General features: G+C 36.4%; 1 protein-coding gene across 9 annotated transcripts in view; it reads right to left on the reverse strand.

The window, feature by feature from the left end:
- The window catches only part of GLRB (glycine receptor beta), a 97,861-nt gene that overhangs the window by 57,133 nt on the left and 13,967 nt on the right, over positions 1-26,761 (reverse strand). For 7 of the 9 annotated variants that reach the window (XR_006201660.1, XR_006201662.1, XR_006201661.1 and 4 more), the window contains exon 3: positions 1,408-1,514. Coding sequence is in view for 4 of the 9 variants with exons in the window: in XM_042935202.1 (XP_042791136.1) it covers positions 1,408-1,514 (107 nt within the window). In the remaining 5 variants the exon portion in view is untranslated. Of the gene's footprint in view, positions 1-205; positions 543-1,407; positions 1,515-26,761 lie in introns of those variants that run through there. The other 2 variants (XM_042935207.1, XM_042935208.1) reach the window with 2 other exon arrangements.

Genomic DNA, 26,761 nt, shown 5'->3' on the forward strand with positions numbered 1-26,761 from the left:
ACAAAATGTAAATTATTCTTTAAAAAGCACCATTTTCAAAATGTTTTAACTTTTTGCATTTTTATAATCACTTCAAATCTTACTTGAATTAGAAAGCAGTATTCAATACATTTTACTTACAATTATTATATTTTGATTTTTAATTCATAAATATGTGAAGTTAAGCAGACATATAACAGAATCATTATAAGGATTTTTGCCTGACCTGTTGGAAAATAATTTGAAAGTTCATGGAGTGAGAATTAAGGTATAATGTTGCAAATTTCTTTCTTGCTTGCTTTTTTTCTTTTTTCTTTTTATTCGTTGTGGGCTGCTGGTTGGGCTAACAAAGGGAAAATGTGAATTTAGCCTTTTAGCCACAGAACCACTGACTGATGAAAAACAGGTGGTGAATCAATATATGGTAGACATGAGACAACCCAGACCATGGCTGTTGTTGAAAGTAACTGAATAGGTTCTGGTAATGAACAAAAAACCCTGTTTTTACAACATAGTTGTATAACTTCAGTTGACTAGAAACAGCTGCAGACATTTTTTTTTTTCTGTAAAGGAAGAAGAAAAAAATATCAAGCCTTATAATGTTAATCTGATCTACATTAATACCTGTCTTTAGCCAGCAATAAGGATTACAGTTTTTCAGAGGAGAGCTTTTCATATAGCTTTTCCTAACTCATCAAAAGGACAAAAAAAAAAAAAAAAAAAAAAAAAGAAAGAAAGAAAGAAAGAAAAAAGAAAAGAAGGAAAGAAAGAAAATGCACAACTAAACAATATTTCCGTGACTTTTATTGAAAGTATAGCTTGGTTCTTGAAAGGTGTGATAAATAGTAATATTCTGTTGGGAGTAGAAGCAATCTATGTGGTAGAAAGCATAGTCACTCTTATTCACAAAGTTAACATGTTTTTTAAAACCATATGGCCATCTTTTTCCAGCAAAAGAGTAGAGGGAATTTTTAATCAACGTTTAATGCTAAGAAAAATTTTGAAATAATCTAAATACATATAGGAACTACTGTCCATCCCTAATGAGTATATAAGCTTTTCTACAAATTATAACATTGGTGACTGTGAATGAAAGCCAGACTGCATCCAGAGCTTGAAGTTTAAATCACTAAGGTTAAGAATACGAAGTACTACTTAGAAAACCCATGACAGAGGTTGATTGTTAATTCACACTATACCTATTTTTGTTTTTTTAACTGGGAACCACATGAAACTATTAGAATTAATGTTCTGCTTATCTTTGAATGCCTTTGTCATTAAGTTGCTCTAAGTCTAAGCACATCACAGGTCAGTAACATGACAATTTGACATCTTATTGTTCTGAATATCACAACTAAATGATTTTATACAGGTAAAATAATTTTTAAACTGCAGAGGTTGAAGACTTTTGGTGGGTGAGAAACAAACCTTTAAAATTTGGTCTTATCCTGGGATCATAACTGACCAATAGCCTATTCAAGATATTGCTAGTGGAGTTGGCGGGTACGCGGGCAAGGTCCTCTGCCGACTGCTGGCTATAAAAGAAAACGAAACAAAACTCTGGTAAGTATTTAGAAATGGCCAACAACAGAAATGGGTAATTGTCATTGGGGAAAAAACGCTTTTTGAGACAAATTCACAACGACAGCATGGTGTTTCCAAATAGAAGTAACTAAAAATAGTAGACATTGTCAGATGCCCAACAAATATTGGTTATAAAAAATAAAAAAATGAAAAAAGTATCTTACCACTTAATTTTACCACATTCATGAAAACACTGTTCTAAACACTCCATGTAACTCTCTCTCAAATAAAATTAAGCAGACGTCTTACTTGCCCCAAAACAACCTGCAATCAAAATCTAGACAAGCGCAAAGGGAGTGCAGACAATGAGATAATAGGAAAAAATAAGAACAGCAAAAAATATTTTTTTAATGATGTATATTAACCTAAGCAAGGAGTATGTGAATACTGTTAAGAGAATACAGCCAGAGAGATTGTCTAAGAATTCATAAAACTATCATGTTGACATTTATAAAATATTACCCAAGAAATAACCAATGAATGTTCTCATTGAGTTAAATATGCTGGGGGGAGGGGGGTGGAGGGATGGTAAAAGAAGTTTCTCTATTACCAGATCAATTAAACAAGGAAAATACAGAGCTACAAGTTACAACTATCTTTTCTACATATGTTTGCTGTCAACTATCAAAGAAAGGACAAATTGCCATATTTTTCTATTTTAATTAACTTTGAACAATGAAGCTTGACTAAATTGGTATCCTTTGAAAGCATTTAACAGAAACAAAAAACGCACTTCCTTAGATCTAATAAAAAACGTTTTTGTTGTTTACTGTTTGTTTGGGTTCTTTTTATGACCCATAAAGTCTTATATAATTATTGCCCCAATACAAAAAAAAAAAAAATCCATTACAATTACAAAGAAGTTTTCATTATACTTGGAATACCTAGCAGTCTACTCTATTCTGTATTGATATGGTGAAACTATTAATTTCACAAATGATATTAATTTATGTGAAACAAACTTAGAAGTAATGGCTTTGTTTTGAAATCCCAGCTCTTACCTACCAGTCAATTCTGTTCTAATTATCGTACAATCTGCTGATAAGAACCAGTAGAGGTGTGATGTGACTGATATTAAGAAGTTTATAAAAATCAGAAAATACTACAAATTGATACAGAAAGCGTTTTCAAGTAGATATCAGAGTCCAAAATATTAAAGAAAAAATTGATAACCAATTAGTTAAAACAGCTAAAGGTGCAAAAGACTATATAGATTTTTAAAATTGCTTCTCATGGTCTTACCAGTTCTAATATCACAGCTGCTGGGACTTGGGGACTGGTAATGGGATTTTCCATTTCACTGCAGGTGAAACTGTAACCTCCCTAGAGCCAGTTGTCATCCCTTATCAAAAGATTGAAAATTCTAAAGAGAATGAGGGTTTGTGGGAAAATTGGATATTAGGATGCAAATTAGTGTTCAAACCCATCTACAAGGTTTCTCATTCTGGGGAGGAAAACAGAACTGATTACAAAATACACTTCTATTGGATCAATTAAAGACTGCATTATTGTGTCTCTTGATGTAAATTCCTTTACAGGTACATTCATTCTAAGCAATGAAATGACCAGACACCATAAAAACAATGAATACTAATTTTAGTAGTAGAGAAATTTCCAGCCCAATTTTTCCTTCCAGCTGTGGAAGATGTCTCTTTGGCAGATGGATTATCTGGAGCTAAAGCCACTTGAAAAAGAGCAAATGCAGGGGAGGCTCTCTCTGAACTCCCATCTGCCTACAGACAGATCCTCCAAACAGAATTTATTGTCCTAAATCCCTTCCCTGGGAGTTTCATCAACTAAAGAAGATTGAATCTTATCACAGAAGAGGACACTCAAAAAACTTGGTCACAAACTGTCATATCTCCCATCTATTCTTCTGGGGGCCAATTCATCTTTCCTAAAATTCCCGTAATCCCCCTTTACAACGCACGTATTCTCCCCTATCAAGACATAATATCAGCTCTCAAATCTCATCACACTCTGGGTATTCACTTGGGTTTTTGCTCTGGTGCCCCTGATGCATGTAAAATTAAAAATTAATAATTTGTATACCTTTACTCCTGTTAATATGCCCATTATTTCATAGACCTAGCTATCGACGATGGAGGGAAAAGTCTTTCCTCCCATTCAGCTGTAAGCTTGTGTCAAACTCACTTCCTAGCCCTTGTAATTCATTACCAAATTTTATCCTTCCCCCCTTCACTGGTTCAGAATAAATCCTCCTTTCTAGAGTACTGTAACTTCCTCTTCTCATTGTCCTCATCTAAATCCAGCCTCTCCTTTAAGGTTGCCTATCTAAAATCTTGCCTTAATCATCCCAGCTTACTCTAATGAACATAAACATAGATATACTGTTTGGCAATCATTTTGTAGCTTTTTTTTCGTGCGCACGCACGTGTGTGTGTGTGTGTGTGTGTGTGTGTGTGTGTGTATTACTAACTGGACTGAATGTAGACAGTACGATTCTTGAGGGAATCATGGCTTCCGTATTTTTGTAATTCCCTATAGTGCTTGCATAGTATGAAATACACACTGTCTCAAGCACTTCCCATCCGCCAGTGCTTCTAAATTGACCTCAGCCTCAAGATGCCTGCATGCGCTATAGGAGTAGCAGGCGGCAGCAGGAGTCGCAGTAGTAGTACACGCATCACTTCCAGATGAAGAGCATTTCCTCCTGAGATGTCCTCTTAGGATGAAGGTTAGTTTTTGTGGTTCTGTGGTTTTATGTTTTTGTTTTCCTCAGAAGCTTCCCAGCATTGGCCACTGCTGAGCCAATCACTGGCAAGGAGAAAGAAACAATCACTATTGGCTCAGATCAGTAGTCTGGAATGAAATAGACATTGAGGAATCAACTGTCATGTCCACTACATTCTTTCATTTAATAATCACAAATGCTCCTTTGATGAAATAGGAGAGATTCTTAACCACCCAGAGAGCTCTTTTTCAGTGGAGAGAAAGAGAAAATCCTGATATATATATACATACATATACGTAGGTATATATATATAAGGTTCTATTCATTAGTCTTACTAATTTTTAAAATCATTAGTCCTGAAAAATCTGAATTTGCTCTTTCCATAACTTATCAGCACCACTCTTCCCTCCAGCCATCTCTAAATGTTTTTATTTCTTTCCACAGCTAAAAAGAAACAACAAAAACAACAAAAACAACAAAAATTCTTATTTATTAACAATAAAAAATCAATGTCGCTAACAAAAATCTCTTGAAATTATAAGAAGGAATATATCAAATATATTACAGCTCTTTTCTTTCATTCTTATTTGTATCAATATATATTTCCAAGACTCTGCTGTAGTTAATCTGATATGAATATTTATTCAATAGTTCAGTAATTCACCTTTATTTATATTAGAAATTCAAAGATGTTTTAAAACTTAAGTGAAACCCTATGTAGTTTATATTCACATGCATGCATTCAGGGGTTTTCCTACCTAAAAACAGTAGAAATCACTTGTTTAGCTCAATCAATACTAAATAACATTAAAGTCATCTCTACACATTAAAATATATTTTAAGAGTCTAGAAGCTATACCACTTTCTGCCAAAGAGTTGAAATAATTTGCATATTTTCAAATTATGCTTGCACTTTACATAATTTTGTAATTTGGTATAGTGACTAGTATGTACACAAAATAAGCAAGAATAAGAAGAGTTAAATGCATTTAATTAGGGCACATACTTAATTCACGTTTCATTGTTAGTCTTTATATTCTGAATCTCAGTACAATATTTTATCTATTTGACTATGCCATTTTGTTTTATTTCAAGAAATCTATCAACAATTCTGTTATTACTACAAAAGAGGATTTACTGCATAGAAATACGATACTAATTTAAGAAAATAACTTACTTTACTCAGGCAAAGTGATCAAATGACTAGAGAAAATAATGTTTTATATCAAAAGCCTTTTTACAACCAGTCTTCTTTTGTTCACTTGCCTAAACTTGAACCGATGTCATTACTAATATGTGAAGTTATGCAAGGAATGCATCAGGCTGTATAGCTGGATGATGTAATGTTTTCCAGCACCAAGGGAAAAATCCAGAAATTTCTTTCCAAAGGGGAAACTCAGTTTTCCATTAACTGAAGAGCATTCTTATTTTTACATGACCCTTTAGTGACCATACTGCACAGCTCCATTTCAAAACTGGTGTGTTTGAGCATATTATCTGAATATCCTCCCTCCAACCAGGAGGGAGTCCAAACGGATGATTTTGTTTTTATAGAGTTATAAATGCAACAACAATGGTCAAAATTCCTTTCAGACTTTGAAGTAGTATGGCACATGCCAGCATGAGTAATCTGGGTGTGGGAGCCACAAAGCTTTGAGCCTCACATGAACTGAGGCAAGCAAGCACAAAGCAGTAAGCAAAGAGGAAGGTATGTAAAATGTGTAGGTTGTATTATTTCTCCTCTTTACGGCAGCGATTCTTTACCTCTTTTTTAGGTTATGGACAACACTGAGAATCTGGTAAAAGCTATGTTCTTCCCTGAAAAAAATGCAAAGTTTACAATGCTGAGGGATCGTGGACCTGAACACCTCAGGTGGTAGAAACCCTCTTTTGTGGAAACAGATGTTGGTATTCTCATCTAAAATGGGAGGAAAAGAGAAGATTAAAAAACAAATTAGATATCATGTAGTGACTGCAAGTAAGCTCAAAAAAAAAAAAAAAAAAAAAAGATGATAAGAGTGTATCAAAGAGACACAAAGCCAACAGAAAGGTCTCCCAAGGGCCAAATTTGAATGATTTGAGCAATAAAATAAAGTCATATTGGATTATATCCCAAAGTATAAAATAAAAATCTGTGAGTCCATAAAGACATGAACAAATGATTAAATAAATAAACAAATGGAAGAGAACAGACAATTCTCCCATGCAGAATTCCAAGTAACTGGAATTCCAAATAGACCCTTTATTTTCAGGGTAGAAGAGAGCTCTGCATTTCTCAGTGTGAGCTGTGCATAATGACTTCCTTCCAAAGAGTACATATAGGAAGGGGGAAAAGAGTTACTTTAGAGCAGAGAAACCTGACAAATACTATCTCAACCAGAGGATCAAGGTTAACCTCTACAGTGAAAAGTCATGTCAACTTTATGTACCTTTATTTTTTATTTTTCTTTTCCCAACTTTTTTTTTATTTATTTATTTTTGGGACAGAGAGAGACAGAGCATGAACGGGGGAGGGTCAGAGAGAGAGGGAGACACAGAATCGGAAGCAGGCTCCAGGCTCCGAGCCATCAGCCCAGAGCCTGACGCGGGGCTCGAACTCACGGACCGCGAGATCGTGACCTGGCTGAAGTCGGACGCTTAACCGACTGCGCCACCCAGGCGCCCCTATGTACCTTTAATAAAATGTGATGAGAATGGCAATGAATCCTGTGGTCTTCCCCCACCAAAACACGTAACTCCAATCCAATCATGAGAAAAATATCAGACAAGTGGCAGTAAAGTGACATTTTATAAAATACTTGACTAGGACTCCTCAAAACCATCATGGTCATGTAAAAAAAGGAAGGTCTTAGAAACTGTCACAGCCAACAGGAGCCTAAGGACACATAAAGACTACATGTACTATGCTGAATGGGATCCTGGAACAGAAAAAGAAGGAAAGCCAAGGAAAACCAAAAATGTATTATACTAACGTAAAATGTTAATAATAGGAGAAACTTTGGCAAATTTTCTATAAATCTAAAGCTGTTCTAAAATAAAAAGTTTATTTGGGGGGAGGGGGCGCAGGGAAGAGCAGAAGGCCAAGGACCTTAACAGATAACGCACCAAAGATCGACAGATGGCAAATAAGCATATGGAAAGAGGTTCCACATCATACATCATCAGGCAAATGCAAATTGAAATAATGAAATACCATCTATACCTATTAGAATGGCCAAAGTCTCCAACACAGACAGCACCAAATGCAAATGAAGATATGGACAAATAGGAACAGTAGGAACTCTGATACATTTCTGGTGGGAATGCAAAATGGTGCAGCCACTTAGAAAGACAATGAGTGTGGCAGTTTCTTCAAAAATTAAACTTACTCTTACTACACAATCCAGCAATCTCACTCCTTGGTATCTACCCAAAGGATATAAAAACTTAATGTCTACACACACACACACACACACAAATAAAACCATGCACACAAATGTTTATAACAGCTTTATTCATAATTGCCAAACTTGGAAGCAACCAAGATGTCCTTTAGTATATGAGTGGATAAATAAGTTGTGGTACATCCAGATAATGGAATATTATTTAGCATTAAATTATTTGCTCTATCAAACCATGGAAAGATATGGAGGAACCAGAAACGCATATTACTAAATGAAAGACGATACGAAAAGGCACTGTATGATGATTTTAAACTTGTGACATTGTGGAAAAAGGCAAAACTATGGAACAGTAAAAAGATCAGTGGGTGATAGGGACTGCGAGTGAGAGGGAGATTAATAGGCAGAGCACAGAGGACTTGTCCAAGAGCCAAGAGACTAGCATTTTAGACCCAGACAGACTGGAAGATTACCACATAATATTAGGCAAATCCCTCTCTGAGTCTCTTCTAGATAATCAGATAGATAGACATACAAAGACAGAGCAACACTTTATATATTCAGGTAATAAATTAAGTCAATGGTTGTGTACGAATCCAGGGTTATTATATTTTTATTTATTTTGCATTTTCCTAATTACAGTATAAGTTACTATTACCTCTCTTGACAGCTTCTATATTTATTTTCCATTCAGTTTTCACAGATTAAACTGTGAACAGAAGGTTTATGAATATAGTGAGTGATACCTTTTACAGGATTAGTTGAGTTTAATTAGTTTATATTTATTTGAAAAGAATGTGTTTATGGGCATATGTGCATGTGTGTGGCAAAGTCTACTGTGTTATTATAGGCCAAGAATCATAATTAAGAACAGTGCTTCACAGCATTCATTTTATTTATCCTTCAATTGGGCTTAAGGAACTGTTGGATCTTGTGGAAACATTTTCAAATCTTGTCTACCTACAATCATGGAATTACATCATCCATGGCCCAAAGAAAAACATTTTTCACAAAGTAGAAACATCTACGTGTAGAGATTCCGGTTTTGGGATACGAGCAATCTCCCAATCGCTATGGTCTTTTTTAACTTCATATCACATGAGATTACTCATCCTATGAACACTACAAAGATCTATTTACGTGTTACGTTTCTCAGACAGTGTAAAACATTATATATTCTCACTACTTCTTATTGGTTTACTAATTTGATACAAACCTCATGACATAAGGAGTCAAACTTACGCCTCAAAACATTCACCGTGCAATTACCTTCCACCCACAGAGTATTACAGCAGATATAAATCCAGAGTAATACCTCTGACTCCAACACCAACTGCAACTGCTACGGTGCTTACCTTTTCTCAGTTCTCCATACAGAACATAAATATAAAATGTTTCCCTTCTGGACTCACAGAAATGGTGAGAAGATAAGTCCAGCACTCACGCACACATGATCAAGTTACGTGTGGTTATAATTGAAGAGACACTTGTCAAAGAGCCAAGAGACTAGCATTCTAGACGCAGACAGACTGGAAGATTACTACATAATATTAGGCAAATCCCTCTCTGAGCCTCAGTATACTCACCTTTAAATCAAAGGTCAAAATCAGGTGTTTGTAAGATCCCATTCAATTGATAATCTGGTTCCACTTGCAGCGGATGCTGTGGTGCCCCATCCCCCAGATCACCCCTTCAGAATTGAGGCTGCTGCCAGGAATGCTGGCTGCCTAAGGCTGAGCCAGGCCACTTCCAGAATAGCCTTCCTTCAGCCTTGCCCTGGAGGCAACCCACACTCAAAGACTTTGATATGGGGACACAAAAGCATTCAAGATCGCTTCCTACTGATAGACATCTCTGCAAGCCATCCAGGCTTCAGAGCTCCCTGGAGCATCCTGATGCCTTAATTGCAAAGGCATTATTCCTGTGCTTGAACCCGCTTCCTCATTCCCTAGAAGTGTTCCAAAAGCAATCTCTTTCTGCATGTAAATCTTCATCTCACAGTCTGTTTTAGAGATAACTCAACCCACACCATCAACTAAATAATAAAACTCCTCAAAGAACAACGAAAACTTAACCATCATTCAACTGTCTGCATGCTGAATTTCTCCTTGCATGCATTTTAGTCATTACTGAATTCATTTAACAAAGTTTTTGAGCATTTGCTATATGCCATGCATGGTGCCATATGCTGGCTATGCACTTAAGAATGAAACACAAATGTTGGTTATTCTGATGCAAAAGTAGTATTTAAAATTGTGGGTTCTTGGGACACTGGGGTGGCTCAGGTGGTTACTGTCCGACTTTTGATTTCAGTTCCCATGATCTCACGGTTCCTGGGATCGAGAGCCCTGCATTTGACTCTTACTGACAGCATGGAACCCGCTTGGGATTCTCACTCCCTCTCTCTCTGCCCCTCCCCCACTCCAATACACATGCACATGCTCGGTCTCTCTCTCTCTCTCTCTCAAAATAAATAAACTTTAATACTGTAGGTCCACATGGATTTGTCTAGTGATTCTCAGCTTTGTTGTGCACGGAATTCACCTGAGAAATTGTGCAAACTACTGATGCCTAGTCTCACCCCAGATTTAATTAGTTTGGGGTGAAGTCCAAGCATCAGGATTTTAAAAGCTCCTCAGATGATTCTAATGGTCAGATGAATCACTTGTTAGAAGAGAAGAACATGGAATTAAAACCCGAGGAACTCCACCATTTAATGAGCAGATGGAGGAAGATAAGCCAACAATTAAGACAAAGAATCAACTACCCAAGAAGAAGGAAGAAATCCAAGAAGTGTGTGGTGACAACAGAAATTAAGGAGAAAGGGTAAATTTTATGGAAGGGTTGGATAACGGGACCAAATACCGCTGAGAGGTTAAGGTGAGGACAGAAAATATCCCCATGGCATATAGCAAAAGGGAGAGCCATTTTTCAACTGAGAGAGACAGAAGCCTGACTGGAGTGGGCAGAGTAGTGAGCGGTAAGGTAGGAAATGAAGGAAGGGAGAATACCCATTGAAAACTTTCGACTAGGAGAGACTTCAGCAAGGGACAGGAAGCTCTGGACCCTCCTTCCCCTCTTGAACATACCAAATGAACAGCAAAACCCAAATCAATTCTTTTTGTCAGAAATCCAAAAGCTAGTTGAGAGGCTTCTACACCCAAGCATGTGTAATAAAAGTAGCAGGAAAAGTGGAGACACCCTCTCGCCATAATCTCCACCTTAGCACAATACAGCACAGTGCAATGCCATCCAGAGATGTCCTTAGCTCCTGCTTCTTCCTGAGGAGGGAAAGAGACCTCACATCCAATACACCAGCTTTTCTGAGTCTACCTTAGGAACCAACTCCTATCTCACCATCTGCGGCAACGATGGGATCCAGCACACACGTGGTAGTCCCCCGGGGAATAGAGAGAACAAAGCAGCTGTTTGATCAAGGGGCACTCACCACAGCTCTGCCCCCCACTTTGCTGTGAGTGGGCTGGAAACCCAGCTCTCACTGCATTCACAGTGCCACAATATAGAAGTAACCTGAATGCCCACTGACAGATGAGCACATTGAAAAACGTCGTATATACATACAATCGAGGACTATCAAGCCTTAAAAAAGAAAATCCTGCAACATGCAGCAAGGGTGAACACTGAGGACATTATGCTAAGTGAAATGAGCCAGTCAAAAACATAAGTACTGCCTGATTCCACTTCTATAAGGTCTCTAAGGTAGTCAAACTCAGAGAAGCAAAGAAGAAAATGACGGTTGGCTAGAGTGAGAAGAAAGAGGAGTGGCTAATCAAGAGGTAAAATTTCTGGGGTGCCTGGGTGGCTCAGTCAGCTCCGGTCATGATCTCACAGTTTGTGGGTTTGGGCCCCGCGTCAGGCTCTGTGCTGACAGCTCAGAGCCTGGAGCCTACTTTGGATTCTGTGTGTGTCTCTCTCTACCCCTCCCTGGTTCACACTCTGTCTCTCTCTCAAAAACAAATAAACATTAAAAAAAAAAAGAGGTAAAATTTCAGTTATGCAAGATGAATGAGTTCTAGAGATCTGCTGTACAATATTGTGCCTATAGCTAATAATATTGTATTGTACATGAAAATCTGTTAAGGTGGTTATAGTAAGTGTTATTACCACAATAAAATGGAAAAAAAATACAATTTCTAGTGACAACCTCCAAGAAAAAACTATACTGTGTGTATACATAAAATAAGTTTTGCATGAGTTACTGCTCAATTTGAGGTAGGAAAAAAAGTCAAAAATTAGTCTGCTTTTTTAAAAAACTGAATCAAATAGCTTATTATTGAACTATCTGCACAGCTATTATTTGGAAATCAGAGAAAGGATGGCCTCTTCAATCAGTGTGCTGCACTGGGGTACCTGGGTAGCTTAGTCGGTTAAGCATCCAACTCTTGATCTCAGCTCAGGTCATGATCTCACAGTTTGTGAAATTGAGCCCTGGATTGGGCTCTGCACTGGCAACATGGAGCCTGCTTGGGATTCTCTTTCTCCCTCGCCCTTTCTCTCTCTGCCCCTTCCTGCTCACATATTCTCTCTGCCTCTCAAAATAAATAAATAAACTTAAAAAATATTAAAAGTAAATAAGTAAATAAATGTGTTTATTAACTGGATATGCCTATTTTAAAAATGAGTCTTGACCCTACCCTACATCATATACAAGAGTTAAACTGACATGGATTATTACACAGTTAAATGTGACACATAAAACAATAAAGCTCTCAGAAAAAAAAAATAGATTATCTTCATGACCTTGGGCTAAAGAAAGACTTAAAAAACCATCAAACCATTAACAATTGCTAATAAATCAGAGCTTATTCAAAATAAGTACTTCATTTCATCAAGACACCATTGAAAAAGTGAAAATGCATAACAAAGATTGGAGAAGAGATCTGTAGTACATGTATGTGACAAAGAATCCTATCTAGAATGCATGAAGAACTACATACCGATAAGAAAAAGAAAACAAATTTTTTAAGTGGGAAAACACTTGAAACAACACTCTGCAAAAGAGATAGCTAGAAGTCCAATATATGAAAAGGTGCTCAATGAGATTAATCATCAGGGAAATACAAATTAAAATTACACTGTGGTATCATTATACCTACACGAGATGGCTAAAATTCAAGAGATTGCTAATAATATCAACTTTGGACATGAATGTGGAGTGGCTGGAACCCTCATACGTTAATGATGGAGAATAACTGGAAAACTGTCCACATCTCCTAAAGTTCAATATTCATATACCCTATGATACACAAATTTCATTCTTAGGTGTATGCTTATGTCTACCCAAATGCATGTATAAAAATGTCCATAACACTTTTAATGAACCCAAATAATAATGACCCTAAACTGGAAGCATTATGAATATTCATCAATAGTAGTGATAGTAATATTCGAACTTTACCTGAACTCCTGGAACACTGAGATGTTAAGAAATACCTCCATCATTCCCAGCATTCTGGGAAGCACTTTACCTCAAAGAGTTTGTCCCCATGTGACCTAAGTAAGACTCACGGTTAACCCCTTGTTTACCTATGACAAGACCAGAAACTCTCTAAACTCCCTTTTGTCTACTGAATGAGTACCTGAACTGTTTGTCACCACTGACCAATCTGAATCGGAGACCTGGCAACTTCACCTGACCAAATGTGGCTTAGGCTTCTCTCCTCCCACGAGTTCCTCAGTTTTCTCTAGCCCCTAAGATTAAAAGCAATCACTTGGAACACAGAACGAAACCTCCTTAATGGACTCCTCCAAGAACTGGCTCGCAGCAAAGAAAAACTGTCCAATTTTGCCACCTGCTCACTGCAGTCTTCAACAACTGGCTCCTTCTGGCCACATTCACTCCTGTAAAAGAGACGTTCCTTCTGCCTGACCTTTCAGATGCTTATCGGTCTTAAAGTCAGAGTATCCCTCTATTGCAACAATCCTTTCCAATTAAATCTTGCCTAAGTATGGATTTGTTTTCCATTTGACATAAAGTGGACAAATATACTGCAGAATATTCAAGACAATTAAATACAACACAGCAATGAGGAAGAAAGAGCTATCGCTATACCAACAACATGGGTGAAATCTCACAGATATGATGTTGAGTGGAGTGATTTTCCAGGATTATTATCCCTGTTCACAGATGAGCTAACTGAGGCAGAGAGCCTAATTATTCTAGAAAATCCTTTCTTCATAAAAGACCTGTTTTCAGTATTAGACAATTTAAGTAAAGAGCTTAGAATAGTACGTTATACATCGTGTTATGTATCAATTCACAGTAACCTATTTTGTATTATAAGCAAAGCAAAAGGAATCTGTTACAAAATAAGACAACCCAGTCAGAAAAAAAAAAAAAAAATGGAGTCCAAAGCAAGTGCAATTTATCAGTATTGTGGTTTGGTTTAAGCGAATATGTAGAATATTCTGATTTCTTGCATATATGCATACTGTAAATTCAGGCATCTTATTTTCCAAAACGATATTCTAATTTTACTGCTCTCTAGAAAATTATGGTACTGGGCTAGTGAAAGGAAGTAGTTTTCCTACTACCACAAACCAAAATTTAAAAACAGGACATTAAGTCAAGAGAAGTCAGAGCAGAAATCAGGAATTGAAATAAAATATTAAGCTTCAACATCCTTTAGAGTACAGAGCTCCAAGAGCACTGCAGAGCCTTTGGAGAAAGGGGCTTTTGCTACTGTCCGGAAACCCAATGAGCTGAGTGAAGTGCTTGCTGAAAAGCCACCACAGTTGATTCTGTTTCTGCTGTAACTGCTCTTTGCAACTTCTCTTTGCAGCATTTCTAAGGTGTAAGATTACTTGTGATATAGAGACAAGAAAACTATCTCTTTTGAATTATATCTTCATTCAAATATCCGCAGGCACACATGTCTGAACAATGATAAGTGTCCCCAACAAAAATCCCATGACAAGATACAAAGGCAACAAGTATGAATGTCATTAGGTGAGATGAACTACTTCCTTGCAGTATGTGGTAGCATCCGGATAATGAAAGATAAGCCTTTTTTTTGTCCTTATCAACCACTGTTTGGAAACGAATGTGACTCTTTATTGAATGAGCTAGAATCTGGAGGACTCAATTATAAAAAAAAATAAAAAAATAAAATTCTGTTTTCTCCCCAACATCCATCCAAACCTGGATGTGAGCTAGCATTCCACTGCACTTGAAGGAAATCTCCAACAGGTTTCATAATATTTTCAGTCATTCTCTGATAATAAAAAGTCTCCACCGGCACTTTCAGTCCCACTAAAATTGTCACTTTTATATTTCAGATGCCCAGTCCCTGGTAATGATAAAAATTCAGAGCTTGATTCAGAAATGACAACACCTCCCTCTCCTCCTCAAGTCTCCCTCAGAAAGGGGCTGCAGGCATGAGTAGGTTTTGTTCTATCTTCCTGCCTTGTTAGTTTACAGCATTTTTGTGGGTTTCTCAAAATCCTCTCTTCGAGAACCTCAAAGTTCAATCACCATGAAATGGCTATGGCTTATTTTCAGCTGGCAACTCAGGATTGCAACCTTCACCCCAGGTATTCTGCAGTCCACACCTCACAGGCACACTACTGGGGTTCCATCATCTTCCCAGCCCCTTTTGGACGAATTTCCTTTCTTTGTTTTGTTATTATTATTATTTTTTTTTTTAGTTTATTTATTTATTTTGAGAGAGAGAGAGAGGGAGCGAGCAAGCACGCAGGGGTGGGGCAGAGAGAAAGAGAATCCCAAGCAGGCTCCACACTGCCAGTGCAGAGCCCGATGAGGGGCTTGAACTCACAAACCATGAGATCATGACCTGAGCTGAAATCAAGAGTCAGACACTTAACCAACTGAGCCACCCAGGCTCCCCATATTTCCTTTGTTTTAAACATCAAACCGGCACTTTCTTAGTTACTTTGCTCTCACCCTGTCACTGTCTACTCCTATTCTCGCTCATGTGACCAACATCGGAGTCATAGTGACTGCCCAAGTATTCTTTTTCCTGACACACAGAAAGCAAATCTCCATGTCATGGTAGCCCTCTTCTCTCTGTTCTACAGCCTCTAGCCAATACCTGCAGCCATGACTGATGACTTCTCCAGTGTGAGTCAGATACCAGTCTACTATGAATCCCCCAAACTACAGGGGACAGACATGGTTCCGCCTCTCAGTAGCATTGAGAATAAGGAAAAACATTTTCCTCCCAATTCCATGGCAGGGAGTATGGAAAAGGTCACTGGGCTCCAAAGAATTTCCTCCAAAGTATTTCTATATGCTGTCTTCAATCTTAACCCTTTAAGGCCATTGAGGTAGATGCTGAGTAAAGGTCACAAAGCCAGTTTTCAGCACCTTTTTTGCATGACTGCATAAGAGGTCTCTTTCTTAACTTTGGTATGTGGGGGTTCGTGGCACCTATTGTTTTGTTCTTGGCCTTTGGAGCCTCAGCCAAAAACTGAGTCAGAAAGAATGCTATTCCAACTTCCTGATATACTAAGCTAACTTTTAACTGCTCTTAGTGGTCCTTTCTAACAGAAAATGTAGGTAATTATAGATTATTTATATAATTAATGAAGTAAATATTAATATTTACTTAACATTAAATAGAAGTACTTAAAATGTTCCTTAATATCAAATAATCAATTATCATTTCTATATTTTGGATTCTGGCAGGATGTAACATAAGGATAAAAGACTTTCGAATACAGAAGGTGAATTAATACAGATAGGCAGACTTTTTGAAGTAGAAATTTAAGAATTTTCACATGAGCTAAGATTTAAGAATTATGAACATTATCAATTAGAATTTTTATAATTTGGTTTTCTAATTAAATAAAAGTTCTTTGCCCTAATTAATAGTTGAATCAACAACTGGTCATTTCTAAAGGAAGAATTAAAAAAAAATAAAAACATTTATCTCAAAAATATTCCTGTTCAGGTGGGTTTTTCTCTAAAATTTCACACACTATTGAAAGGTAATTTGTGCACTATGGCTTAGAAATGGAACTTCAAAGGCAAACAAGCAAGTACATATATGGAAAGAAAACAATCTAAAGCTCTGTACGCTAATCTTCTGCAACCCATAGAGAGAGAACAATGAACCATAAGCAGTTATCTACTGCATGGCACAGGGGTATCAGTTAATTAAAACCTGCACAGGTTGTACAGATCCTGTAGGGTAATACAAAGTAGACTTAACAGAAATACAGTTGATGTTCTGCTATCTATCCAAAGATTTTATTTTGGTATCTGTGTCCTAGTGCAGAATAAGTGGCAAGGTTATCAGGTGCAATATGTTGATACCAGATTAAGTCCCTTTTATATTTTCCAATGTGATATGATTTTTTAACCAAAACAACTGCTTATCTAATTTTCCTCTATCATTGTGAACCTCATACAAAAGCTGGAAAAAGAGATAAAAAAGTTACTGAAGGTTACATTTTCCACTTCTCTGTGTTTCTGCCATTGTGAAATCACTCCAGCAACTGCCCCCTCTCTCCTGCATCATAAACGTTCTCTCTCTACCAGAACCTTTCCACCACCTTAAAATATGCTGTTATCCCCCATCTGTAAAAACCTTTCTCTTGACCCTGCATCCCCTCTGACTACAGCTCATTACTAATGTGCTTTTTTACATCAAAATTCCTCAGAAGAATTTTAATACTTGCAGCCCCCATTTCTTCCCTTAATGTCCTTTAAATCCAATGTAGCAAGATTTTGTAACCATGTATAGAAACAAGTCTTATCAAGGTCAATGATGTTGTCAAATGCAATGACCAATTCTCAGTGTTCACCTTCTTGATCTAACCACAATACTTGACATTGTTGATCATTACCACCTCCCTTAAAAGATTTTCTTGGCTTGAGTTCTAAGTAAAAAGACATGACCTTAATTCCAATCTTACTTCACTAGCTGCTCCTTTCCATTCTCCTTTGCCTGTTCTTCCTCATTTCTTCAACTTCATCCCCAGTCATTTCTCAGATGTTTTTACCTTCCTAAGTAACTCAGTTTCTAAGTGACCTCATTCATTTCATTAATTTACAACTTGCAAATTTATACCTCCAGACTACACCATTTCCCAGAAATTCTGATGCTATATTCAACAGCTTATTGGACATTTCTCCATTGAAGTCTAATGAAAACCTCAAAATTAAGACAACCAAGACCAAATTCTTGATTTCCCCTCACCTCTGATCTACTCCTAATGTAGTCTTTAATAGACCTCTCAGTATATTAAAACAAACAAACAAACACCTTCATGCTTTCTGTTCTCAGGCCCAAAACATGGGAATCACCCTTACAATGACCTACAAGTTTTCTGACTCTTCCCATCATTCACTCTGCTCTCGGTCTCCATACCATCATTTAAATACATAAAGCCTGCTTCAGGACTTTGATATTTGGTGTCCTTTTCCTTGAATCATTGTTCCCCTAGAGATCTCCATGGCTTTCATCTTTACTTCAGCTCCCTATTAAAATCTTACCTTATCAGAAAGATATTTTTGACTAGCATGTATAAAATAGGAACCCCCACCCCTTAATTATCCTACTCTAATTTTCCCCATAGCCGTGATCACCATCTGCCATATTATTTTTTTTAATGTTTATTTGTTTTTGAGAGAGACAGAGTATGAGTGGGGGAGAGGCAGAGAGAGACAGGGAGACACAGAATTCAAAGCAGACTCCAGGCTCTGAGCTGTCATCACAGAGTCTGACGCGGGACTTGAACTCGTGAAGTGCGAGATCATGACCTGAGCCGAAGTCAGACACTCAACCAACTGAGCCACCCAGGTGCCCCTCACCGCCTGCCATATTAAAAATTCATGTCTACATATCCATGTTGTCTCCCACTAGTACCAAACTTTCTGAGGGCAAGAACCTTGTTTTGTTCACAGCCATAGCCCAAGCACCTAGATCAGGGCCTGGTACATATTAAATGCTCAATAAAGGGTAACTGAATAAACTAAATGATTCACTTTTAGAACATAAAAGAAGTAGACAGTATATCAGTTAAGTGTCAGAAAGAGATTGTTTGCTCTAAGTTGAAAATTTGCATTAAGAATTGTGAAATCTCAGAGCACCTGGGTGGCTCAGTTGTTTAGGTGTTTGACTCTTGATTTTGGCTCAGCTCATGATCTCATAACCTGGGATTGAGCCTGGCATCGGGCTCCGCGCTGGCAGACAGAGCCTGCGTGCAATTCTCTCTCTCCCTCTCCTGTCCTTCTACCTCTCTCAAAATAATCTTAAAAAAAAAAAAAAAGAATTTTGAAATCCCAGAATATAGTCATATAATGTACTCAAAATTGTAATGACTGTGCCTTCTTTTTAAAGCTACCTATAAGACCACTCTTTTCATTTCCATTGATAAGACAGAATTGACTATACCTACCTAATTTTTATAAGCAAGAAGATGCACATTTCCAGAAGTAACTTACAGGAGTCCATCTTTATTATGGATACTTTAACTGTAGCTCCAAATGTCTATTTTACCTTTTTTCATGTAATTCTTATTCTAGACAACCCAATCTATATTAGTACTATCAAAGTTCTAATTCCTGCTGCATTGCCAAATGCATTAGTCCAAAATTTTGAATATTTTGAATCAAAGAAACACAGCTAAACTTTAAAAAATGAATTATATTTTTGGTAATTAATTACAAACAGTGCTTCTATGAACATTCTTGTACATATCTTTTGGTACACATATGTACACATTTCCACTGAGTATATACCTAGGAACAGATTAGCTGGGTGATAGAGAATATGAATTTCAAGTCTTGGATGCTGCTAAATGAGTCACCAAGTCTTGTACAGTCCATACTTTCATCAGCAGTACATGAGACTTGTAGCTCACATTCTCACTAACACTTGGTATTTTTTTTCTTTTCCTTTCTTTTCCTTTTTTTTTTTTTTTTTACTTTTAGCCATTCTAGTGGATGTGTAATAGCATGCCATTGTCATTTTAATCTGCATTTCCTTAATGACCAATGAATATGCTTATTGACCTCTTGGCTATAGTCTTTTGGTCATTTTCAATTAGGTTGCCTGCCTTTTCCTTAATGATTTTCAAAAGCATTTTTTTTTATGTTCTCAATAAAAGTCTTTATTGGTGTGTGTGTCTGTGTATTTGGAAACAACCCAAATGCCTTCACAGGAGAATAAAGTGTAGTGATTCATATGACAGAATACAATGCAGCAATGACAGTAACAACTACTGTGACATTTAACACTGTTGATGAATCTCACAGATAAAACAAAAAAAAAAGCCACTCATTAAAGATATTTACTGGATTATTCCATTTATATGCAGCTGAAAAATAGGCAAATTTAACATACTGTATGGTAATCTTAAAAAAGGCAGTGAGTAATTGGAAGAAGAATGAAGTGGCTTCTCAAGTTTGAGTAACATTCTATTTCTAGATCTGAGTGCTGGTTCCATGGTTAAATGTGAAAGCTAATTAAGTAGCACACTTATGATTAGTGCATTTCTATATATGCGTATTAGACTTCAAAGCGTCAAAACAATACACACAACAACAACTTTTGTGTTTAAATATATGTGTATGTATGTGTACGCCCACATGGACAGACACACACACGTACATACATACATGCACGCACACACACACACATGAAAAGAGAGAGAAACAGAGAGATTGCATAAAGCAATTAAAAGGTGATTCTGGAATTATTGGTAAGTTAAAACTAAAATTCTCTAATATTCTATATGAAAGGGGATAAATACACGCATCCAAATTTGTTATAGTCACTAAAAGATAATTCCCTTTTGTATCTCTCAAGAACTGGACTATTGCTTTTTATCCCCTGAAAGCAGAGTCGAGGAGAACTGTGTGTTTTACACTTCATTTCCTTTGTAGTTATGCCTTTGTAGATCTTGTATGAGTACAGGCAGTATGAAAAAAAGAGTGCACAGATACTGTTTCCCGACAATAGTAGCTTAGAATGACTTCTAATTTACAAAACTCTATTGGTAACTAACATCCAAATTGAACACCATTAATCAAATGAATGACTATTTTTTATATGGTGGAACCCACATCAATGAACAGGAAGATTGTAAGACTGTGTCCTCAGAAACTGACATTCTGTTATTTAGATAAAACATCGATGAGTTTTAAATCTCAGTAAAATCCCACAAGCAAACCTAATGTGTTACTTGAAAGTGGTAAAAACATACAAAGGATAAGTGAATTCAAGGTAAAGAAAAATGAGTTCTCATTGGTGGAAATAACATCTAGATAAATACAAACTGGAAAGAAGGCTCATAAAAAAAATTGCACTGAGAATCAGAAGACCTAAGTTTTACTTCCAGCTCCTAGCCTGTGGTGTGCCTTAAGAAAGCCATTTCCTCCTGTGACCTCAGCTTTCTTATCTTCCAAATAAACGGAATGGACTATGATGCTGTATGACCAAAAAAAGAAAAAAAAGTCCTAAAATACCCACGTGGATTAGATAACAAGAATACTACTAAATTTATGACCTTAAGAAAGCTATATAAACATGCTCCACAGCACAAACTTTTCACATGTAAAGGGAGAAGGATGCTGCCTCCTATATAGATTCATTGTATTAAAAAGGGTCATAGGTCAAGCACATGGCACCTGCCCTCATCTTGAGTGTGCCACATACGTTGTATTCACCCAAATCTTAGCATTCTGAATCTATGAAAAAGCTATGTCTAATAAAGTTACTCAGATATTTTCTCCATGATTAGTTTTCCTGCCTATAATAATTAGCTTAAGTAATGATAGAAGAATGAGACCAAGAATAATATGAAATACGTAAAATTCCTTTGAACCTTTAAAAAGGTTTCAACAATACACAAATATAGGTAATCCACTTTGTAGAACTTTTACAGTTCAGAAAATATTTTCATATACAATTTCAAATTATACTATCAGAGAAGCTCTGTGAAATAGGTGGAGGTAATTATTTCCAATTTACAGATAAGAAAATTGAGGACTGGAGAGGCAAAACAATTGCTTATTCAAGGTCACAAATGTATTAATCTGTTCTAGAACAGAACCACAGTCTTCAGACTCAGGACAACATTGTTTCCACATGTTAAAATCCCAAATAATCTTTTCTCCCCAAACTGTGAGAAATTCATAAATCTTATTGCTAATTCTTTCATTTTACAGATCAGGGTTATTAAAATGAAAAGTAACTTATCTGAGAACACACCACGAGTTAGTAACAGAGCAGAGCCCAATTCTTCTCCAGAATTTCAATCTAATTCTTCTTCCTCTTTATTAACTCAACTAATTTCACTTTAAATTTGGCATTAATTTCAATCATTTAATTGCACATAGAATAGGGCTTTCATAGAGTAGGTAGGTGGCTTTTGAGGTGGGGCTGGAGGAGGAGGAGGCAGGTAACCGGTAAAAAAGGGGAGGACAAAGACAAAGTCAAGGCAGTGGTTGCAGTATGCACAACAGCAAAGGGACGTTTGTCAGTGACAAGTTAAGTATGCCAAGAGCATGCTAGAGGTGTGGAATAGAAGTGAAAAGAGAAAGGGTCAGCCATAGTCAGAGAAATAAATGATGGGATATACACTGAGCATCACTGATCTGCTGACACTATAAAACAGTAGTTTTCAAGGTGCAGTCCACAAATACCTGAAGGTACCCAAGACCTTTTCTGGTGGTCCATGGAGTCAAAATTACTTTCATAAAAATAATAATTTTAAAAATATTATTTGCTTTGTTTCACTATACTGACATTTACACCGATGCCACAAAAGCAACGGTGGATAAACTGTGGTGCGCAAATCAAGAAAGTAATACTTACACGTATTAACAGTCCTTTACTTTTGCATGTTAGCAGTAAATAAATAAATAGTTTTAAAAACAGTGTTCCTAAGTAATATTCTTAAAGAAGCACTAAAATGCTAATTTTATTGAATTTTGAAATTTAAATCCACATTGTCTTAATATTCCGTGTGAACAAAATGGGAAGTTTTTCGTGAGTAATTTCTACTTGTATCTGTGGTTATCCACACATCGAACTATGCTAACAGGTCCAAAGAAAAGCAATTGGGTCACTGATGTTCTAGCCAAAGCAGACACTTCTTATGGAACACCATTTTCATGGAACAACACAGAAAAACTATGGTAATTTAGTCTTAGTTACTTAGCAAACAATTTTTCAAAAGTGAATCAAGAGAGCTTGTTAACTTTGAGAAAAACTGCAAAGAGCATAGTATTTGCTGCCAATAATAAATTGTAAATTTTCACACAAAAATTGGAATTTTAGACAAGGTAATACTCACCATCACGAGCTTCAATACTTTCCAATACTTAACAGACTTTCCAGTGAGATTGGAAGGGACATTAGATAGATGTGATTTTTTGATATTGTATAATGAAATGTGTCAACATTTGCAAAACCCAGCAAGCCAATATTTTCCTCATGGCCAATGGAGAATGTTATAAAATTATGTTACAGACATTCACTGTAACTATAGTTAACAATATTATGCTGTATATTTGAAAGTTGCTGAAAGAGTAAATCTTAAAAATTCTCATCACAAGAAAAACAAAATTGTATAACTATGTGCTGGATATTAACTAAACTTACTGTGGTGAGCATTTCACCTTACTTACATATGTCAAATCATTATGTTGTACACCTTGGACTAACACAGTGTTATAGGCCAGTTACATCTCAATGAAAATAGAAAAAAAAAAACAGAAATCAAATTGTTCCAAAAACAATTTAAGACGCTAAAAAACTGTGAACAGTAATAAAACTAAGAAAGTGTAAAAAAAAAAAGGGGGGGAAACCAACAGATTTTCGTACAACAGAGAACAAAATGTTCACTGATCTGATTTCAGAATTAACACCGCAATTAACTTTTAAGAAATTATCACTTGTTAACTTTTGGCATGGCATTAAAAAAGAATATTCACAGCTATGAAAAGGCTATTAAAATAATCTTCCCTTTTCTAATTACATGTCTGTGTGAAGTCATACTTTTTTTACCTACTCCAATCAAAACAATATACCACAAAGCCAAAATGAGAATCTGGCTCTCTTCCATTAAGCCAGCAGGAAAGAGATATGCAACAATGTAAAACAACAGCCACTCCTCCCACTATTTTTGTTTGTTTTTGAAAATATAGTTACTTTTCATAAAAATTAAGTTGCTTATGTTAAGATGTAATAAGTATAGTTAAGTGATTTAATTAATATTTTAAAAATTTGTCTCAATTTATAAGACAATATCAGTACATATAACTCACACAAACTAAAGCTCTTTGTGGTCTTCAAAATGTTTCAGATTGCAAAGGGGTGCTAAGACCAACAGTTGGAGAGCCACTGCTGTGCAGAATGAACTAAAGTGGAGAAGGCAGGCTGGAGTTCAGGCAACTAGGTAAGCAATTTCAATAAAAGATTCGAGATGAGATGATGACAAAATGACCAAGACCATAATAGCAGGGATGGGGAGAAGCAGCCAGATAGAAGAGTCATTTCTAAACAGGAATCGATAGGATAAGTAACTGATGAGATGATCAGGGAGAAGCTCATGGAAGAAAGATGCTTCTGCCATTTTTCATGAAAGGCTGAGTACAAAGTTGAGAAATGCAGATGGTAGAGCCGGCTTGATACATGAACTCTGAGGTCCAGTAGGAAGTTGAAAATAATTATGGAGGGGGCGCCTGGGTGGCTCAGTCGGTTAAGCGTCCGACTTCAGCTCAGGTCATGATCTCGCGGTCCGTGAGTTCGAGCCCCGCATCGGGCTCTGTGCTGACCGCTCAGAGCCTGGAGCCTGTTTCGGATTCTGTGTCTCCCTCTCTCTCTGACCCTCCCCCATTCATGTTCTGTCTCTCTCTGTCTCAGAAATAAAAAAAAAAAAAAACATTAGAAAAAAATTAAAAAGAATTAAAAAAAAAAAAAGAAAATAATTATGGGGAACCCACAGGAGTAGTTACACCTAGAGATAAAGTTGTGTGGATAACCACAGATACAAGTAGAAATTACTCAGGAAAAAAAACTGATGAGTAAGAAGCTAAAAGGACCAAGAATGAATACCTGGCAAAACCCAGTATTTCAGGATACACTAAAAAGGAATAGCTAGTGAAAGTGGCTAATCAGTTAAATCAGGAAAAAAGTTCCAAGAGTGAGTCAAGTGCTAGTAGCCAAAAGATGGATGCTTAGGGTAGGAGACTGAGTCAGGATGTAAAAGACAATCATTAGTCCTTATCAAGTCATAGAAGGACTCAAAAGTCAATAGACTTGCTTAAAAAGAATAAGATATCTTTACCAAAAAGTACCATGGTAACAGGAATTAATATTAACAGAGGAGTGAACATTAAGAATATTAAGTAGTACACATTGTTTCATTTCTTACCACAATAATGTATGGCTTTCATAATTCCAAGAAATTCAAGGAGAGGAAAGGAAAGAAATAATGCATAGCCCAGAGAAAGTATAGACCATTGTAGGCTATTAATTTAAGATACATGGTAGTGAACAGAGGGAAAAAACAAAGTTAATGAAATAGGAATATAAAAACTATACTAGGAAGGAAAAAACAAAAACAAAAATAAAAACTATACAGTAGGGGCGCCTGGGTGGCTCAGTCAGTTAAGCATCTGACTCTTGGTTTCAGCCCAGGTCATGATCTCATGGTTTGTGGGATCAAGCCCCAAGTTGGGCTCTGCATTGATAGCATGGAGCCTGTTTGGGATTCTCTCTCTACCTCTCTCCCTGCCGCTCCCTAGCTTGCACTCTCTCTCTCAAAATAAATAAACTTTAAAAAAAAAAAAACTGCATATATATATATTTTTTTTTCAGTTGAGAGACAATTTAGTATATTTGTAAGCCCTTAGGGGGGAAAAAAAAGCCAAAGAAAGAAAAGCAAATTGAAAACTCGGGAGAGCAGAGGTAAGGCAATAGAGGTAGGTCTCGGAAGAGAGTAGAGGAGATAGGACAAAAGAAGTCCCTTTTCCTGTTATGTCAGATGGAAAGGAGAAAAGAAAGGATAGTATAGGTAGCTTTAGAGTGAAGACAGGCACTGGGAGAGTTTCCACCCAATTACTTCTATTTGTTTGTCTTTGAAATAAACTAAGACTGTATGCTAAGACTCAAAGGGGTAGGCTCAAGGACAAAACAATTATCAGTGAGAGAGAAAAACAGAGACACTAAGAGCCAAGTAAAAGGATTATTGGAAACATTGTGAAGACTCAGCCAAGACTAGATCACCACACAAAATAAATCAGTACAGATTCTGAATAACTGAAAGCATCTACATCTGAAGAATTAAGCCAAAAATATCATAGTCAAATGAATACAAAATTCTGGATGATATTGAAAAGTGTTGTAAGAATTTGGATCATTTTGTCAGTCATGCCCATGGTGTAATGGAGAGCTAAATATTGATGCAAAAGGGCACTCATTACTCATCTACTCATTAATACATTGGTATTTTCTATGAGGTTATTCCCAGGAATCATGGTAGTAAACTTCCCTGAACAGTCATGAATCCATACTATTGTTCTCCTAAAAGAGGACCAATAAAGGTCAGATGTTTCAAGTTAACAGACATATTCTATTAGTGATTTAATCAGTGTTTTGCTGTTATTCCAATCAGAGCTCTAGAAATATTATTTCATATTTACATCATGTCTCAGAGGAGCTATTTGTATGTACATAAATTTGAATAATTTGCCTCATGAATTCTAAGCGTAAATTTCCATAAAATGTCTACAGTAAAAGAAATCCTTTATAAAAGGTTCTCTGCTTTGTGGAACACAGCAGTGTTCTGTCTCTTTCAGGTAGTAACACAATGAGAATAGAGAAGATCTCTGCAAATATACTCTGTGCTTTACCATATTACTGTATCTCCAAAAGAAAAAAAATAGGCACATTTCTGTAAGTCAAATTCCTTAGTGTATAAAAATTGGTACGCTAATAACGCAAACAATTCACTTTCTACATACATTAATCTACTTTGGAATACAATGAAATACATACATTTTAATAAGTGAACTCTGAAATTTAGCTCCCTTTGTAATTAACTTAGTCAAGAAACAGAATTTTGTGTATTCTTTTTCTGTTGGTAGATTTGGCTGGTTTTTAATCTGAAAGCAAAAGAGGATCAA

The sequence above is a fragment of the Panthera leo genome, chromosome B1 (assembly GCF_018350215.1).
Source record: "Panthera leo isolate Ple1 chromosome B1, P.leo_Ple1_pat1.1, whole genome shotgun sequence".
NCBI classification, from domain to species: Eukaryota; Metazoa; Chordata; class Mammalia; order Carnivora; family Felidae; genus Panthera; species Panthera leo.